General features: G+C 40.7%; 1 protein-coding gene across 1 annotated transcript in view; it reads left to right on the forward strand.

The window, feature by feature from the left end:
* Window positions 1–18,418, forward strand: part of PLEKHG7 (pleckstrin homology and RhoGEF domain containing G7) — a 74,155-nt gene that overhangs the window by 33,759 nt on the left and 21,978 nt on the right. Inside the window, 6 exon segments of the mRNA XM_049782934.1 lie at window positions 6,591–6,784; window positions 8,256–8,351; window positions 9,793–9,936; window positions 12,435–12,530; window positions 13,435–13,536; window positions 15,549–15,662. Of these exon segments, the coding sequence (XP_049638891.1) occupies window positions 6,591–6,784; window positions 8,256–8,351; window positions 9,793–9,936; window positions 12,435–12,530; window positions 13,435–13,536; window positions 15,549–15,662 (746 nt within the window).

Below are 18,418 nucleotides of genomic sequence, written 5' to 3' on the forward strand. Positions count from 1 at the left end.
TGGCTAAAAAATAGCATCCAGCTTTAACATAATAACTAGAAGTTTAAGAAAAATCCTTTATATTCAGTTTAAAAAATTTTTTTAATTAGCAATTGTTAATTATAAATTTTCTTTTATGCCAAAGTCTAACAGAGGTCAAATAGCATTCCCGTGGTATTCAAAAATAACTAGTGTAATGTAAATTGCTAATGTTTTCTGCAAATTCTTAATTTTTATATGAAGTAACCATTTTGCCTTCTGCCAAGCTGTTTTCTTATAAACCTCCTGCTAGACGCCATTCCTGCAAACCTGTTTCTAACTGACTCCACCTTTGACAATGCTGAATTAGACACTCTGCCTAGCTGCCTTGGATGCCCACCGATGCCACCAACAACCTCCATCCTCTCTACCTCCATCCCTTGGCCGGTCTTGCAAGTCGACCTTTGTGCCCTAACCATGGGTGCAAGCCTATACTGGGGCACCTCCAATTTCCGCCTGCCTCAACCTCGTGCTGTTGACCCCGATGACTATTACTCCCCTGCTAGCGGTGGCTGCAACTCTGTTATTCGCCGTGATGTACTACGCCACCCCTTCACCACCTTCTACGTCTGCCCTAGTTACCACCGGCCCCGTTCCAGCGACTATAAGTGTGGCGCTCATAACCAACACTTTTGCGCCTCCTGGGGCTGTGAAACCACCGGAACTGCTTATTGGAAACCCTCTTCCTCCTGGGACTTCATCACCGTTTCACGCCCCCCAACTCCTCCTTTTCTGAACTGTGATGCATCCTCTGCTACCCGTGGTTGGTGTAACCCCCTCATCATCGAATTTACTGCTGCTGGACGTCAGCATCACTGGACTCAACCCGTACAATGGGGACTCAGACTTTACGTTAGGCGTACCGACCCTGGACTTCTTTTTTCCCTCCGTTTACTTAAACAGTTGCCGAATTCTCACCCCCTCGCCGTTGGTCCTAACACCTTTCTTCATCCTCATTCAGGTCCATCACACATGCCTTCTCCTCCTTATCCTCTTCCATCTGCCTCTCCTTCTCTCAGACAGCTCACTATGCCTTCAGGTCCTTCCCCGTCCTCTCAGGTTATTCTCAATCTCATAAATGCTTCTGCTCTTGCCCTTACAAATCCTGCCTATGAAAGATGTTAGCTTTGTTTTTCTCCTCAACCTCCTTTCTATGAAGGTGTTGCAGTGTTTGGCAACCTTTCCTCTACCTCCAACCCCTCTGACCTCCGTTGGAACACACAACCTCAACATGGCATTACAGTCGGTCAAGTCGTAGGCTCTGGCCTCTGCATTAAGCCTAACGACTCCCTGCTTCCTAGCCAATTACTTGACGTGTGCAACGAAACTATTAACATCTACAATTCTTCCTCCTCACAACCCTATCTGTTAGCTCCCAATGGTACTTATTTTGCCTGTGCTTCTGGTCTTACTCCTTTTGTCATTCGTTCTTCTTTCCTCCTTTCACATGATTACTGTATTCTCGTTATTCTCATTCCAAAAATCACCATTCACTCAGAACATATCTTTCCCTCTCCTGCCGCCTCACCCTATTCCTATTCTTCTCAATCCCTTTCTCGACAATGCCGTGAGCCCTTCACCTCCATTACACTTGCAGTGCTCCTTGCTGTTGGCGCTACTGGCGCTGGCACTGGTATCTACTCTCTTGTATCCTCTCAATCCAATTTCCGCACTCTTACTCAAGCAGTGGAACAAGACATTAATGAAATCAAAACTAGTCTGCAATTTCTCACAGATACTATTAGTTCCCTTGCTGATGTTGTTCTCCAAAATCGTCGTGCTCTATATTTTGCCCTTATGTAAGAGGGGGGAGTCTGTGTAGCCCTTAAGGAACAATGTTGTATTTTCAAAGATAAACCTGGATTAGTTAGGAATAGCGTTCAACACATTGGTGACGGTATAAAAGATTTTGAAAAACATTTCGATGAAGAACAAGGCTGGTACCAGGGCTGGTTTTTCTCTTCTCCTTGGTTCCACACAATCTTGTCCACCGTTGTGGGCCCTCTTATTAGCCTCATGCTGCTCTTTTCTCTTGGCCCATGGATTTTCCGCAAAATCACTGCCTTTATTAAGAACCAGGTAGATGAACAGGCAAAAACCTCTATTCAGGTTAACTACCAGCATCTAACCCCGCGTGACTCCTGTGAAAACTTGGCTTTAGTCACCAAGCCGCCTTTCCAGCCACTAAGTTTCCAGGAGATAGAGCGCATAGCTAACAAGCGGAGCTCGCTCCGGCACTTGTGCTCTTGGCTGTGGAGACACCTACGACGGGATTAGCAAGGTCCCAGTTAGGGCACGGCCCAAAAAGGCTACAGCGCATAATTCGGATCCCTGTGCACACCCACGGCGTTTGTAGCCACCTTTTAATTGCGGCTTTGGCCGTGTCCGACCTGGTCAAACCTTGTATGCCTAAGACACGGTTCTTCCACCCGCTCACGACTTTCCTTCTTTTATTAGAAGAGAAAGGGGGAGATGTTGGGGACTGACTTGTTTGAGGCCATTTTGCTGTTCTTTCTGCCATATTCCAGCTTTTCACCTTAAAGCTATTTTGCAGTCTTGCTGTAAGTTTTTGAGCTATAGAGAAAGGAATGTGCAACTGTAGATATAATTAACTCTAGCCCGGAGGAGAGCAACACTGTCCGGTACCGTTATCAGAAACTAGGCCTCACTCCTTAAGACCACATTTCGGAGTGAACTAGGCTATTATCAATAAGTGTATGCTACATTGTCTGTTCAAGATCACTGAGGCAGGCACATCTCGCACCACCTCCTGATAGTTAAGCAATTAGGAATGCAGCTGGAAGGTCACTAGAAATTTCCATGGAAACAGCACGTTCATCATAACTTGAAGGTCATCCAGCCCCCCTAGACCCACTGCCCACTTCCTTATTTAGAGAATGCCTAAATTTCTTTGTTCCTTGAAACCTGAAATATATCCTTGCCTTGTATGGGCCTTCGCGCCAAAAGTATGACTGACATCACCTTTGTACTGCCCCCTTCTCCTTCACTATATAAGAAGGAACTGTAGCCAATAAAGGTACCCTTGAACAGTGAGACGCTGCCTTGGGTCTTTATTATTAACCTCTTTCAGATTTTTTACAGGTGTGGTTGCTCTTCTACTCAGCAAAATAGGAGTGCGGTTGTCTGAGAAGCCTTTCCAGCTAATTCCTGCTGGCCGGGTCCCCCCTGGGGGGGCTTCAGGACACCGCAGATTATTACTAATATGCCTTTAGGTTAACATAAAAGAAGTATAAATAAGTCTAAATGTTTTTAAGCATGTTCTGCCAGAAGTAGAGAGCATTCATTCTTTCTGGTTTTCAGAATTAATTTGTGTAACGTGAATTGCTGGTATCTTCTGCCTGTAAATCAAGGCCAAAAGACCAAGTAAACTTCTATATGTAGAGTTAAGCATAATTAAAATATTATTTTACAATTTTTCATTATTTGCTACCAAAAACATTAATATTTTATCAAAGAGCCTTTGTAAAAAATGGTCATGGTTTTAAGAATCAAAAAATGTGAAAGATTTCGTTGTAAGAAAGATCCTAAAATTTTCTGTGCAAATTTAAGTAATATTTGCTTTTTCTCTTCTCCTAGAACCTTAGTACCATTTTATGTTGTGGCATCATGTTTCTTTGCACAAGATACAAGCAGATGTCTTTCCTCTCTGCATGAGGAGTGATCCCCATGCAGTTAGAAAATCCTAAAATTAGTGAGGAGACCCCAAAGCCCTCTTTCAGAAGAATAATTGGATTTGAGGTGGTGTGACAAGCAGGCACCCTTAAGCTTTTGCCTGTAAAGACCGGAAAGATACCGAGATGAATGGCCTGAGTAAGGAAATTGAAGATTTCCTAGAAGATTCTAGAGCAGCACTAACTGACCACAGCCTGTGGGCCCTGCTCTCACCCTCCACCCTCAATCTAAAGAGAAAGAGGATTCGAGGTCAGTCTCTTCCAAACCTGAAGAGGAGTGGAACAGACAGATCACCTCTGAAAATTCCTACAGAGGGTGAGATGCCCACAGCTAGCCACAAGATCCTCATGCTGAACTGACCAACTCATCAGCCAAACCTGAGTGACTGTAACGTGATAAACCTGCTGTGTCTACAACCTGTCCTCAGAAAAGCTCTGTAAGTAATGGGGGTGTCCCAGATGGAGATTTCTCCAACAGTGCTGTATATGTGCAAAGGAAAAAGCCAAGTTATTCAAATATCTGGTAAGGTACAAGGTAAAGATGGAGAGAAAAACTATTTTGGTAGCTAATTAAAATTCTAGTGGGCCTAACTTAAAACCCACTTCTTTGAAGTAACTTATGTGAAAATGTTCTTACTAGTTGTACTAAACCAGATCATAAACTGTAAATGCAACTGTTAGTCTGGCAAAAGTAACTCAGAGCTGTGTTTATTGATAATGCTATACTTCTTTGTTTTCTGTTGTTTAATTTGTGCTATCATTACAGACAATAAGGATAGCTGTGCCATTCAAGTTGTACTATTTACTGCTCCAAGGCCTGATTGGGTTAAGTAATATTCCTCTGTCTAATTAATCTGATCCTTTTCAGGTGTTAAGACTGCAAAAGTGAACCAGTTAACTGCTCCTTTAGGGAAATATGAGATTTCACCCTATCTAGAGAGTGAGACTGCAGTCCCTTGTCAGCCTGAAGTAGCTACAGAAAATTGATCTTCAACCGCGTTCCCTTTAATGACTTCTAGGGTGATGAAATCTTTAGGAAAATCATGGAGGAAAATGGTCATCAGAAAAAGCTATGAGGGAAATAAGGGGAAAAGAAAGGCCACAGGAATTAATAAGCCAAGTTAACAATTAAAGATAACATTATGCCTATCTATCCCAGAGGTTGAAGCAGGTAGCGAAAATAAACCAACTCTAACATTTAATAAAGATGGGTGGTAAAAGGGAAGGAACAAAATTATGCTTTTTTTGGTAATGTTAAAAGTAAGACAATTATTACTAAATATGAAATTCCTTCATCTCTGTTTAACCCAGTGCAGGAAAGGCAACTAAAGTTTAGGGCTCTATTATTTTCTCTCTACCCCAACAGCCCTTTTATCTTCATGGTGAAATTCACAGCTTGAACAAGAAGAAAGCCCTGAAGATCCAGCTGAGTCAGCTCATAGGACCAGAACAATAGGCAGACAATCCTGATCTTCCTATAGCAGCAACCATATGGCGCCCCCCACCCCCCGTGCAAATGCTTTCTGAGCCTTATAATGTTTTCTCTCCCCCTTCCACTCCCCTAGCAGCTCGGCTGGCCGCCATTGCTGCCCTACAAAGCCAAGTCTAGAAGGGACTCAGACAGGCATATGAACCCAGAGAACTGATGGTGCCTCACCCCTTCAAGCTGGGAGACCAGGTCCTGGTGAGATAGCACCGCTCGCAGACACTAGAGCCTAGGTGGAAAGGACCTTATGTAGTTCTTCTGATCACCCCGACTGCTGTTAAAGTGGATGGCATTGCTTCCTGGGTTCATGCCTCCCATCTAAAACCTGACCCTGCTGATCTCAACCATGATGAGTGGAAAGTGGAGTGCACTGAGAATCCCCTGAAGATTCAGGTCCGGCGGGCACACTTCAGCCCAGATGTGCTCACTGACTCTGACAATGCTCCTCCTGGCACTTGCTGAGGGAGGACTCGATCAGGCCGTACACCCGAATGAGCTGGTAAAAAGACTATATGGAAAGCCCTGTGACTGCAGGGGGTGCTATCAACTCAACAGTAGGCTTCTGTACACTCGATCAGTAGACTGTGGAACTAGAACTGCTTACCTCCAGTCCCCTACTTCTTCCCATGTTGGGGGAATGCCCTGCTAAATGTATGGAGCTTAATCAAGTTCACTCCCGGTGCTATAGGGAGTATCAAGAGTGTACCAAAAACAACAAGGCATATCTGGTGGCCAAGCTCACCGAGACTTACAGGGGGAGCATGGGAGGGGAATGGACAGTTAATAGTCATAAGTCCCCCTATGGAGCCGTGAGTTGCATGGTTGAAGTGGGAGACTTGGTCTGTTGGCCCCTAAAGGCACCCGTTCACATCTTTGATGGGGGGGGGGGGGGCAACAGACCAGGAAAGAGAGGAGGCCATAGACTGGGCTACAAAGGAGGTGGAGACCCTAATGCCTAAGTGGCCCCAGCATCCCTCCCTCCGAACCCAGATGCCTGCTGAGAAGTTAAATCTGAATACTCAGAACATCCTAGAAGAAACTCACAAACTTCTTAGCTGCTGATTGTTGGCTTTGTATGAAGACGGGGGAAAATTGGCCTCTGGCTGTCCCTGTCCAATTAGGTAATCTAACCTTTGCTTCTTCTAGTTGTAAGATAGTCCCTTTTAGCTTTGAATCTTCTGTTTGCTATTCGCATAATGGCACTGAATCTGTAGACATGGGTCAGGGAGCCACTCAGTGCTCAGAAGTTCTACCTGCGCCCCCAAGCCCAGGGTGCTTACCTCCGGGATGGGTATGGATATGTGGGGGAAATTTGGCTTACTCTCTTTTACCCCAAAATTGGACTGGAATTTGTGCCCCAGCATTAGTACTTCCCAACATTGACATCATCCCAGGGACAGAGCCCACCCCTCTGCCTAGCATAGATCTCTTAAGCGGTGCTCGTCTGTCTCGACGAGCCATGGTGCTCCTGCCCCATCTTGTAGGGCTCAGGGTAGCAGGTGGATTAGCGACTGGGGGAGCAGGGCTAGCAATATCAATAGACAAGTATGATAAACTCTCACAAAAGCTAATTTCAGATGTGGAGACGGTATATAATCTATTATGATCTGCAGGACCAGCTCGACTCCGTAGCTGAAGTAGTATTACAAAACAGGTGAGGGTTAGATTTAATCTTGGCAGAGAAAGGAGGGCTTTGCAAGAAAAATGTTGTTTTTATACTAACAAATCGGGAATAGTGCGGGACAGAATCAGACACCATCAAGAGGAGCTGGCTAAAAAAAGAAAAGAACTATTAGACGGTCCCTTATGGTCTTAATGGGGTGGGATTCTCCCCTAATACCCTTACTGGGGCCCCTTCTGGGCTTCTTACTTCTGGTAGCCATTGGGCCATGCATACCAGGAATATCAGGAGATGGAGGCCCCCTATTACACTGGCTTCTAGGATTAGAAGCCTTTCTACAAGAAGTGGGGATTGAAAATGGAAAATCATCATTACCTCGCCCCCACCAACCTTGGCGGATGTCCTGCCCTTAAGGAAGTCATCAATACCCTGCCCCCACCAATACCTCGTATTACCTTGGTGGATGTCCCCCCCTTAAGGAAGTCGTCACTGCCCCAGGAAGTCACTGCCCCTTCCTTTCTTCTCCCCCTTCTTATGGTATATAAGAATGAACATAGAACGCCACGTGGTCTTTTGCATCTGTCCTAATATGGACACGCCTAGACCCTGGCCGGCCAGAATAAAGAACCCCACTTGAGCTTTTGCCTGAGTAACCGTCTTTTCATTTCTCCACTTCGGAGCAGTTTCTGGACTGCCGAACCTTTCAGTACACGATCTTTTGAAACATTTTCCAGCCTCCAAGTTTGGTGTGTGTGTGTGTGTGTGTGTGTGTGTGTGTGTGTGTGTGTGTGTGTGTGTGTGTGTGTGTGTGTGTTTGTGTGTTTCAGTAGAGACTTATTGTGTTCAACACTTTCTTTATGTTGGGCTTTCTTTAATTATTTGCTAAATGAAAAGTTAAACTTAAACATGGATCATATATTCTGGTGCTAAAAAAAAATTAAAATAAAAACTTATAACCTAATACTTGAAAAAGTTAGAGTATAGAATGTTCTATCAAGACAGAAGTGTGACCACTTCATGCTTGGGTAATGTTAGTTTATAATTAGTAAAATGAGAGATTTGGGCCTGCCATTTTCACCAATATCTCTCCTCCAGTTATAATATTTTGTGAGCCTGTAGGTCAAATTCTAGCTCAAAAATGACTTTCAGGGCCAGAACTATCATATAACAGGTAGCTGCCTACCTTATATGTGGTCAATCCAGGTTCAATCCCCAATATCACATATGGCTTCCCAAGCCTTCAAGGAGTGATATAAGTGCAGTGGCCAGTGGCATCTTAGGTGTGCCCAAAATCAAACTAGATTAAAGACAAAAGAACTCCCAGCTATTATTTTGAACTATAATCTAGTGTCATGCTTGAACGAACAAAAGATGTCAAAGAAGTTGTGTCCTTAAAGAACTCATGTTTAAATGCTTACTTCTAAACATCTTAAAGCAGGGCAAAGACAAGCACAAGCACTTAACAGACCTGGAAAACTGCCTCACTTCGGTGAAGATCACAGACTTCAGGAGCTTTGAGTTCTACAACCTGAAGGTATATCAGACATCTGCTTACTGTGTGACCCACATTCTTTGTTTAGAGAACTTTGTTCTGTCTGGATTTTGTTCTTGTCATTATGTTTAGTTGTCCAATTAATGCCCTTTTCCTGGTCATGGTAAAGTTTGGGAGATGAAGCTGGGGTTAAGTGGAATGTGTTCTGCTCTCTCCAATGCATTTTGATTGACAAGTGGGGAAAATGATACATCTGAAATAAATGGATCAAAGAAAATTTTGTAAAACATAAAAAGTCCTTCCTCCCTCTACAAATGTTAAGGGTTGTAACTACTATAATCCTCTTAGAATATCAGTTTTATCTTTGAAAAATAATTTGTTCTGATAACATAATATTTAATGTGTCTTTAAGCTCAAAAGCCTTATTGTATAATTCCTTGCTTGTTCATTTCAATAAGTTTTGCCCATGAAAACTGAATCAGACTACTAAGTTCTTAATTTGTATTTTTCTGAGATTTCACTTTGTGTTGGCTTGTCTTATTGTTGTTGTTTTGTTTTATTTTTCAATAAGAGAAAATGTCTCATAAAAATCTTAAACATCATTCAAAACAATATTAAATTGAATTTCCTTTCATTTTAATTTAAAATGATCTTGGGGATGGAGCAGGTAGGATCTTTGCCTTGCACACAGCCAACCTAGGTTCCTTGGCATCTCATATGATATCCCAAACACTGAGTGCAAAGCCCGTAGTAATATCTGAGTGCTACCAGTGCCAGGTATGATCCAAAAATAAACAAAAAAAAAATCTATACCTGGTATTCCAAGTTTAGCGCTGGGAGCAATTGACATTCCAACACCATGCAGAGGTCAAGGGATGTGACTCAGTGGTAAAAACAAAACAAAGCAAGCCCCCCCCCCCCCAAAAAAAAACACCCTTACCAAAACTAGGTAGAGCAGTTCACTACAATAAGGGCTTTGGACACTATTGGCCCCAGAGTATAGTAAAGAGAAGGAAAGAAATTGACAAATTTCACAAATATGAAATAATGGGGCCCAGGGGCCAAGTGGTCTCAGATACATTGGTGAAGATAAAAAAAAAAATCCAAGCCAAAATCAACAACAATAAAATCATGAGACCCAAACTTTAACAATAAAAATTTAAAATGAGACTGTTATGTTGGTAGACAGGGGTTGACTGCATGAGATGCACTCTGTGAATTTTGGTGAAAGGAAGTTGACACTGGTGATATTGGCCCTGATACATTGTATGTCTGAAGCCCACTATGAAGAACTTTGTAAATTACAATGGCTTTAATAAAATGTTAAAAAAAAAAAAAGTTAACTGACAAGGAAAATAAAATGCTGTTGAGGCCCTGAAGTAGCAAGGGATGATTTGGAGGAATAACTCATTTCTGCTATACAAAAAAGCAAAGAACTTGTTGCAGTAGAGCTGTTTTGTTCTCTCTTTTCTTCCTTACACAGGATAAGACCTGGAATGAAGTCATGGAAACCCACGGAAAACTTCCTACTGATCAATTAGACTTGAGGAAGCAGCAAGAGGCCATGTGGGAACTCTTCACCAGTGAATGCACTTATTTCTTGGACCATTTATTAGTTCTGAAGATGGTAATGCCTTTACTTTTGTAGAAGAGGAAAAATACTACTTTGGTCCTTAAAGATTTCTTTTTCTCTTCTATGCTAGAAATTGTGAGACTCTCCTCCTCCCTTTAAGAATATGATAAAAAAAAAGGGGGGGGAGGGTGGGGACCAAAGCAATAGCACAGTGGTAGGGTGTTTGCTTTACACACAGCCAGCCAGGAATGAACATAGGTTTAATCCCTGGTATATTCCATAAGGTCCCCTGAGCCTGCAAGGAGAGGTTTTTGAGCCTTGCCAGGAGTAACTCCTGAGTGCCACCAGGTAGGGCCTCAAAACCCCAAAACAAAACAAAACAAGGGTATAATAAGAAATATGGGTTGGTTATTTTTTTCTTTTTGTAAACTATTTGGTTGTTTCCAGATTCTTTTTAAACAAGCCCAGATCCCATTGTGATGTCTTTCTCTTCTATCTTCTCCTTACCCTTTGTTTTCACACTTCTCACTACACTAGCACCCTCAAAGCAGCCTTTTCTATCTTGAACCACCCCCATCTTTGGAGCACTTGCTCCTGCAGAACAATGCTTTGTACCGGTTACCAGGCTATAAACAGGTTCCTGCAGTAACAGCTCATACTCAAAATGAAGAGGCTGGACTAAACTGTGCCATATCAGTGATGCTTCTGAGCTTAAGCAAGGCTAAAGTCCTAATCTGAGGACTCTCTGAGCAGAAGATTCGTGGAAAAATCAAAGTGAAAGGATGAGACTAGAGCTACCACCTTCCAATACTCTAGGGAGAGAGGAGTCACCCTGCTCCCATGACCACCACTGCTCATAAGGATTTCTAAATTGTGCTGACTTTCTTACTTAGGAAAAAAGCACTCTGCTGGGAAACTCAAGTTTGTGTCCTGAATCTGCCTGTGACTTACCATATGACTCAGAAAAGTTTGGGCCCTCGTTTTCTAAACTGGTATTGGACAATATTCCTGTAAAACTCCCACGAGTAAATATTTTAGGTTTTATTGTTTATAGGGTCCTTTCTGCAACCATTTAACCTTAAAATTATGTATAAAATAAGCTATAAATAATTTGTGAAAGAAAATGCCAACTATATTTTCTTACATAAAATTTATAAAATTTAATTTATCTCACAAATTGTTTCTGGCAATCCTTCCCCATAACTATAAAATAAAATGATAACACTATCTCTGGGTATCTCATAAAATCTGATTATGGTGATGATTGGATTAGTTTACCTTGACATTCATCAAGTGTCACTTTTTTTGTAAGTAGAGCAAAAGGCATACAATTTTCTTAATGTATGTGTTATGATGTCTTATTGTTATATATTTTAAATTTTAGAGATACCACATACTTTATGTGTATTTTGGGATACACAAAATCAGTGACTCTCAAAGTAAGTTCCTAAACCAATAGCATGAGAGAATCACTTAGTAATCTGTTATAAATGATTCTTGGCCTCTCAGAAAAAAAGACCTTTTATTTTTCTTTTCTCTCTTTTTTTTGTTTTGTTTTGTTTTGGGGCCACACCCTGTGACACTCAGAGGTTACTCCTGGCTATGTGCTCAAAAATTGCTCCAGGCTTGGGGGACCATGTGGGATGCCGGGGGATTGAACCAGTGTCCTTCCTCGGCTAGTGTATGCAAGACAGATGCCTTACAGCTTGCACCACTACTCCAACCCCAAAGAAAGACCTTCTAAACTAGAACTATTTAGGAATTGAGCTTATGATGTCTGGTTTAGCAAGGGATTTTGATGCAGGTTCAAGAATGGTTTGCTGCATTAATAAATATAGAAGTAAAAATTGGAGAAGGTTGACTAGTTAAGATCCTTCTTTTCACACCTAACATATTTAAATAATTGGTCCATTTGAAAGCCTCATTATGCTTATATGAAGTATTCCTACTTCTATCAATTGATCTTTCTTTTTAGAATCAGAAACAAGTTATTTGCAAGAATAGTAGTTACAATAGAAAAATACTTTAAGAAGTATATAACCAGTAATAAAACAAACCATCTCTTAATGTTTTCTTAATGTTTAATGTGGGATGACAGGCACAGAACTAAGAACATAGAATAATTCCAAGAATACTCTACAAGCATATACTAATGCAATAATTCTATAATCCCTAAAAATAAATGGTATTTGGATCTTTTGATAAATAAAGGAATAAATGAGATATCAGTATGAATGTTGTTTTAGTCTGATAGTGCTATGGCAAGAAGAAGCTTTGTAGTTCTTTGGCACTATGAGGAAGAGAAAGTTCATTTACCTGAATAGAGAGTTTTTTAGTGAGTTTTTAGTGATTGTGTAAGCAGTAATTTGGTAGAAAGGCACATTTTCGTATGTTCTGTAGAGCTTAAATTCACACATTATTTATTCCTAAACCTGGACAACATTTATTTTTACATTGTGCTGTGAACTTTAACTCAGAAAGTTTATGCTTAATGTTCTTGCAAGTTTCGAAATGGAAAACAAAATGTAATGTGCTCTGATTTGTTTTTAAAGGTCTTCATGAATACACTGAATTATCTGCACACTCCTGACTATCTCCTGGATGTAGATTTATGGAGACTTTTTGCAAACCTGGAAGAGTTAAGTCAGGTAAGTCAAAACAGTTAATGCCAGGTGACACAATTTAAAATTAATTTAGGCAATCATAAAAATCCATGCCTATCTATCCTGTGGCTGTCTTCCACTTGAAATGTGATTTCCTCTAACCCCAGTTATTGTAATGGGAGGAAGAAGTTTGGGCACATAAGAAGGAAATCTTTTTCTTAAATGTCTTTCCAATAGAGTGCAAATTACTTAACCTTTAGTAGCATATTTCTTTTTCCAAAACTATCACCCAAAGTATGTCCCTAAGAACTACAGTGTGTTCTTCTCCTCTTTCTTCTTAAATCAATATTCTTTCTTACAAGCATTATGAATAATAACCTTTCATCTAAAAAAGAGAGGAAAAATACTAGCAAAAATGTATTCAGGAGCCAGAGAGGTAACACAAATAGCTAAAAACCCAGGCCTGAAATACAGAATTCCCAAGTTTGATTCTGGGTACTTCAAAGACTGCCAGTGGCCTGCAGTCTTGCCAGGCCTGAGAACTAATTCATTTGGAGGTTAGTATTGCAAGGAGTGACCCCCAGGCCCTTAAGCACTACCTAGAATAATTTACTCCTTGAATCTGACAGAAATAAGAAGTAAAAATGGAGCCATCACAACCAATCTCCTGAAAAGAAATTTTGTTCCATTTATTCATGAAAACCTATTTTTAACAATATAGATTTTAATAGATGTTCTTGACAGTACATTGGAGAAAATAAATCATGGAATCTTTTTAAAAGATGAATTTAAAATAGAACATGGTCATAAGAATGATATTTGAGGGCCAGAGAGGAGTCTCAGTGCTTTGCATGGGCCAGTCCTTAAAGTTGATCCCTGGTAATATAAGAAAGAAGCAGAAAAAGGTATATATTTTTCCTACTCAATATTTCTTTCTCTGTGGCCCTAGACAAGCTTTGGCTTTGTGAATAGTCTTTTTGGCATCATAAAGAACTATTTCAATGAGACTGAGGCCCCACCATGGATGGATTTCACTTCCGTGCTCACAAAGGTAAAATCCTTTCAGAGAGCCCAGCTTCTTGCAGGAAGCTTTCCCCTTCCTGGATGAGTTGTTCACATTTATTTGATTTCTCTTTCCATCGATCCTCGAGAAATTCCAACAGCCTCCACAAAGGAACCATCCCTTTCTCCCCCAATAGACTTTTTCTAAAATGGCTTAGAAATTCTGTTTTCCCATTGTCATCCCATCTTCTGTGTGGATTTCATTACTACAAAAACCAGCACACATGAAAACACCATTTTCAACTTTGTTTTGTAAATCACTTCAATTTAAAGCAATATTCATGGCAACAGTCTGTGTAGGCTAATTACATGGTTCAGTTGTTCTTCTAACAAGTGTGCCAGTTTCTCAGAAAGGAACAAAATAAACCTTCAAATCTATCAACACTTCTAATAAGACTTCTGTGTAGGAAAGGAGGAGAAAGGAAGAAAAACTGTAGCTCAATTTGATAAATGCTGTTTATTCCTTCAACATACTTAAATTCCCTTCCTTCCTTTTTTCTTTTAATTTTCAGCATTTTAATTCAGTCCATCTTTTCTCATTTAACAGTATCTGAATTCTTACACTACATTAAACCCAATAAAACATAGATTGAGATTTATTAACCTGATGATATGTATAGTGTAGGCAAAATTAGATACATCTCTGCTCTAAAAGAGCTTGTTGGGGGGATTTCAATCCAGAAATGCCACAAATGATTATATAAACAAGCTGAAAAATTTATGTAATGTTGGAGAAATATTATGTTGGAGAAATTTTCTTGGGTTAGGGGATGGTGAGGCAATTAGAAAAAGGAAGTTCTTCCTGGGGAAACGTTGTTTGAAGTGAGACAGAAACAAAGAGAAAGGTTAACCCAAGCCAATAAGCAGGAAAATAGCGGGGAATAGAGACAGCAGGGACTTCAAAAACAAATGAAGATGGGAAGCTTTGGATCACACGTGAAAGAACAGAAAGTATAGAACATCAGCTAAAATCTCAACATCACTTTGTTCCTTTAGAGGTAGTATAATTCTTTGTTTAGCTTTTACTATAACAAAACTCCAGAGTCAGAGTAGCTTTAAACAACAGGGCTGTATCTCTCTCAGAGTGGCTGTTAACAAAGGCCTGTACCTCTCCTAGTCAAGATGGCTTTAAACATCAGGCTTGTCATGTATGTCTCCCAGTCAGGGCAGCTATAAACAATGGGCCTGTATCTCCCAGGTCTGCATGCTGGAAGCCGAGTAAGGTGCCAGTATTGCAGCTGCTTTCTTTCTCACATCCCCTTACCACCCTGGTCACTTGGTCCTGGAGAGCTCCCTAGAGGGGCAGTGGGGGGGGGGGGAGGGAGGTGATGTGAGGGGGTTAGTTCTCATATGTAAAATATGTGATATGTGAGGTATGAAATAGTGTGGAGGGTGCAGAATATGACATGTGGGATGATGTGATTGTATGGGGTGGGGGGAGTGATGTGTGTGTGTACTGTGGAGTGTGTGATATGTGATGTATGGGATATGAATATGTGGCATGTACACATATGCATGATGTGGTATGAGGGTTGGGATGTATGGGAAAGAACTGTAGTGTGGTGTGGGTGTAGTATACATGTATGTGGTGTGGTGTGTTTGGAGTGTACACTTGTGTGTGTGTTGTGCTGAGCAGGGTGTGAGGTGCTCCAAGGAAGGACTACAGTGTAGTTTGGGTGTCACATATGGTGAAGAGGCCTGACCTTGGCAGCGGGAGACTGGCGATGCTGACCTTTGAGCACTGCTTCTCATCCTGAGAGAGTTGGTAGAGTCTGCAATGGGAGACCTGCTGTGCCACTAAAAATGAAGCTAAGAGGGTGTGAGCACCACGATCATGGTGTGAAACCTGGTCATTGCAGAAACAACAGCACAAATGGAAGGAGATGGGCATAATCTCCAATATAGCTGAAGGAGTAAGAGCCACTGAGTGGGGAGAGAGCATGAGGCTTCTGGGGGTCTGAGAGATCCTGCCTAAACTACTATCCTCTCTCTCTCCTACAGTATCTCCAAGGAAGCCTTTGTCACAGCCATCAGGCCTATTGTCTGAACTACTCAGCTGCCCGCTTTTACCTGGAGAACCTTAAGCAGAGAGAGGACTTTGGAATTTATTTAAAAGTAAAGTACCATCTTCTTTTCTTAGATTTTTCTAAGAGACTCTTTGGTAAAGTGGGTATATGTAACACATGCATTCTTGTATACACTTCTCTCTCTCTCTCTCTCTCTCTCACACACACACACACACACACACACACACTCACACACGCACGCACACACACATTGCTTTTCAAAAGTTCAAAGAGAACTTTTACCAAAATAATTGACAGACTTAAACACCAAACCCAAAGTCAACAACAACAGAATCGATACCCTGTCTACAACAAGCTATACACAGAGGGGAACAGTTACACTAGCACTCTGTGGGGCAAAGGAAGGAGATATAGGACACATTGTGGGAAAGGGGTGTAGGGAGGACAACACTGGGAGTGAGAATGGCCCTGATTCATTGTTACTATGTACCTTAAATATTACTGTGAAAGATTTATTATTCACATTGGTCACAATAAAATTATTTAAAAAATAAATAAAATATAATATGTCACAAAAATTTGACATTAATACCCATTTTCACGAACTTAAGAAAGCTTGATACCAAATTCTGCTTTTATGAGAAAAGTCGTGCAGCACAATTGTGTCTGCACAATTGTGTGTAGTTGTTTTTGAAGCAGCTGTTACAGAGACAGCTATGCTCGAGACTGTAAAGGAACCCTTCCTTTCTTCCTTCCATCACATTTCTCCTTGGGAAGGCTTCTGGATGGGTGTGTCATTTGTCACACCAGTCCTCTCCTGGTGTTATTATTATTTTTATTTATTTTGTATGTTATGTATTATTGGGCCTGAGATAGCAGGTTTTTTAGCTACTCTGGGAGTGCTCACCATGTTGTACATACATTTTAAAAACAATTGCTTCTATGCTTTATGTCATTTCATCTAAGGAAAGGTTTTCTAGGAATGAACTAATTTAAGGATAGCCGAGGAATTCTGTAGTTGGGATTATTGTGCCCAAAGAAGAGGCAAAGGAGAAATGTAAATAACTTAAAATATGTATAATTATAAATAGAACCATATAAATATACCATCACTGCATACTGAAGAATTATTTCAAAGGTTGCACATTTCAGAAATAACACATCTTCCAATATCCTACCTGAAATTTTGACTAATGTCCTATCTGTTCATTGGGTTTTGCGTGTGCACGGCAGACAGTGGTACATTAGAAGAAAACTAGAATAAAAATTAAGCCTTTGCCTGTTACTATAAATTTGGTTCTAAAGAGTTTGCTTCCAACTTCTTTCCATTGCAGGAAAACTCCCATTGCATCATTGATATTGTAGTCTGTATGAATGGCTCCCCCTTGAGGACACTGTAGCACACACTAGAAATGTTGCCCTGGTTGATGACCCAGTTGGCTGCCTTGGGTCCAGGAAAAAATCCTTCCTTATGGTAAAAGATTTCTGCTAAGATTTTGCTAATCAGAAAACCTGGGAATAATTTTCCTTGAATTGCTTCATTCCTCTAAATGCTCCTTTGACATTTCTTTAGTCTGGACTCCAACTTTCCATGATTGTGCCAGAGCCCTTTGCTATAATTTGGGAAAGCAGTTCAAGCCTTTCCAGAAAACGTGATCTCTCTGCAGCTGGAAGGAGTCCCTGCCAGAGCATCCCGTGGAGAGTGGGAGAGGCTGCCATGTTCCCAGTGACTCAGCTATGAGTCAGCGCACCTGTGCCTGGCTGGCCCTTGATGTGCTAAAACCGGGCATCTTTGGGACAGGGCCCAGTTTTTGTTTGTGGCTCAGTCTGTTGCTGTTTGTTTTTTTTTTTTTTAATTCAAACTAAAAATTGACTGCTCATGAGATTTTAAAATGCAGCAGAGATCACTTTGTAAAATTTCCTCTGATAAAAGAAAAATTAGACTTCTAGGCAAGACTGCAAATTAGAGAGAATCTTGGGCCGGAGAGGACCTTAACACGGTTAAGTCACTGTTCGCAAATAACTGGAAAGCTTCATATCAGTTGTGATGTAGAAGGGTGCTTGATACTTCATGTAAAATTTATACTTGCAATTATAGTATATAGACAAAAATGAGCTTGTATGAAAAAAAATTGATATCACATAAGACAATCCTTAGTGAGACCAAATGAATAGATTATATTGGCCCCTTGTGGCCATGAGCCTCAGGGAGTTGATGTGACTTCTGCAAGGTCAAATAATCAAAAGATGACAAAAGAAGAGATTGGATAAAAAGTAAGGAGTGATTCCACAGACTGATTTCCCATGGCTAAGGAATTGTTAACAAAGGAGTGATTATGGGGATATTTTTGAAGAATGAAAAGAATATATGTTAGTTACTATTTCCTTTGAAGTGCAGAAGCCTCTCAGTTTACTATAGTACTATTTGTTTATCTCTGCTTCTACTTGTTTAGACAGTGGTGTTTCCTCCTTGAAGATGCCTTTAGTTGCAGTATCACACAGTGTTTTATCAGTATGTTTTTCTATATATGTTATAGTTCTGGGTCTGATAGTAAGGTCTTTACTCCATATTTGACCTTTGTGCATGGTGTTGGATGGAGGTATGAGTTTGCTTTTATGCATATGGCTGACCAATTGTCCCAATACCACTTGTTGAAGAGGTTTTCCTTGCTCCATTTTGCATTTCTTGTCCCTTTATTAAGATTAATTGATTGTATACATGGGGAACATACTCTGAATACTCAAGTCTATTCCATTGATCTGAGGATCTGTCTTTATTCTAATACCATGCTGTTCTAATGACTATTGCTCTGTCATACAATTTATAGTAGGGGAAAGTGATGC

Source organism: Suncus etruscus, chromosome 11, assembly GCF_024139225.1.
Source record: "Suncus etruscus isolate mSunEtr1 chromosome 11, mSunEtr1.pri.cur, whole genome shotgun sequence".
NCBI lineage: Eukaryota > Metazoa > Chordata > Mammalia > Eulipotyphla > Soricidae > Suncus > Suncus etruscus.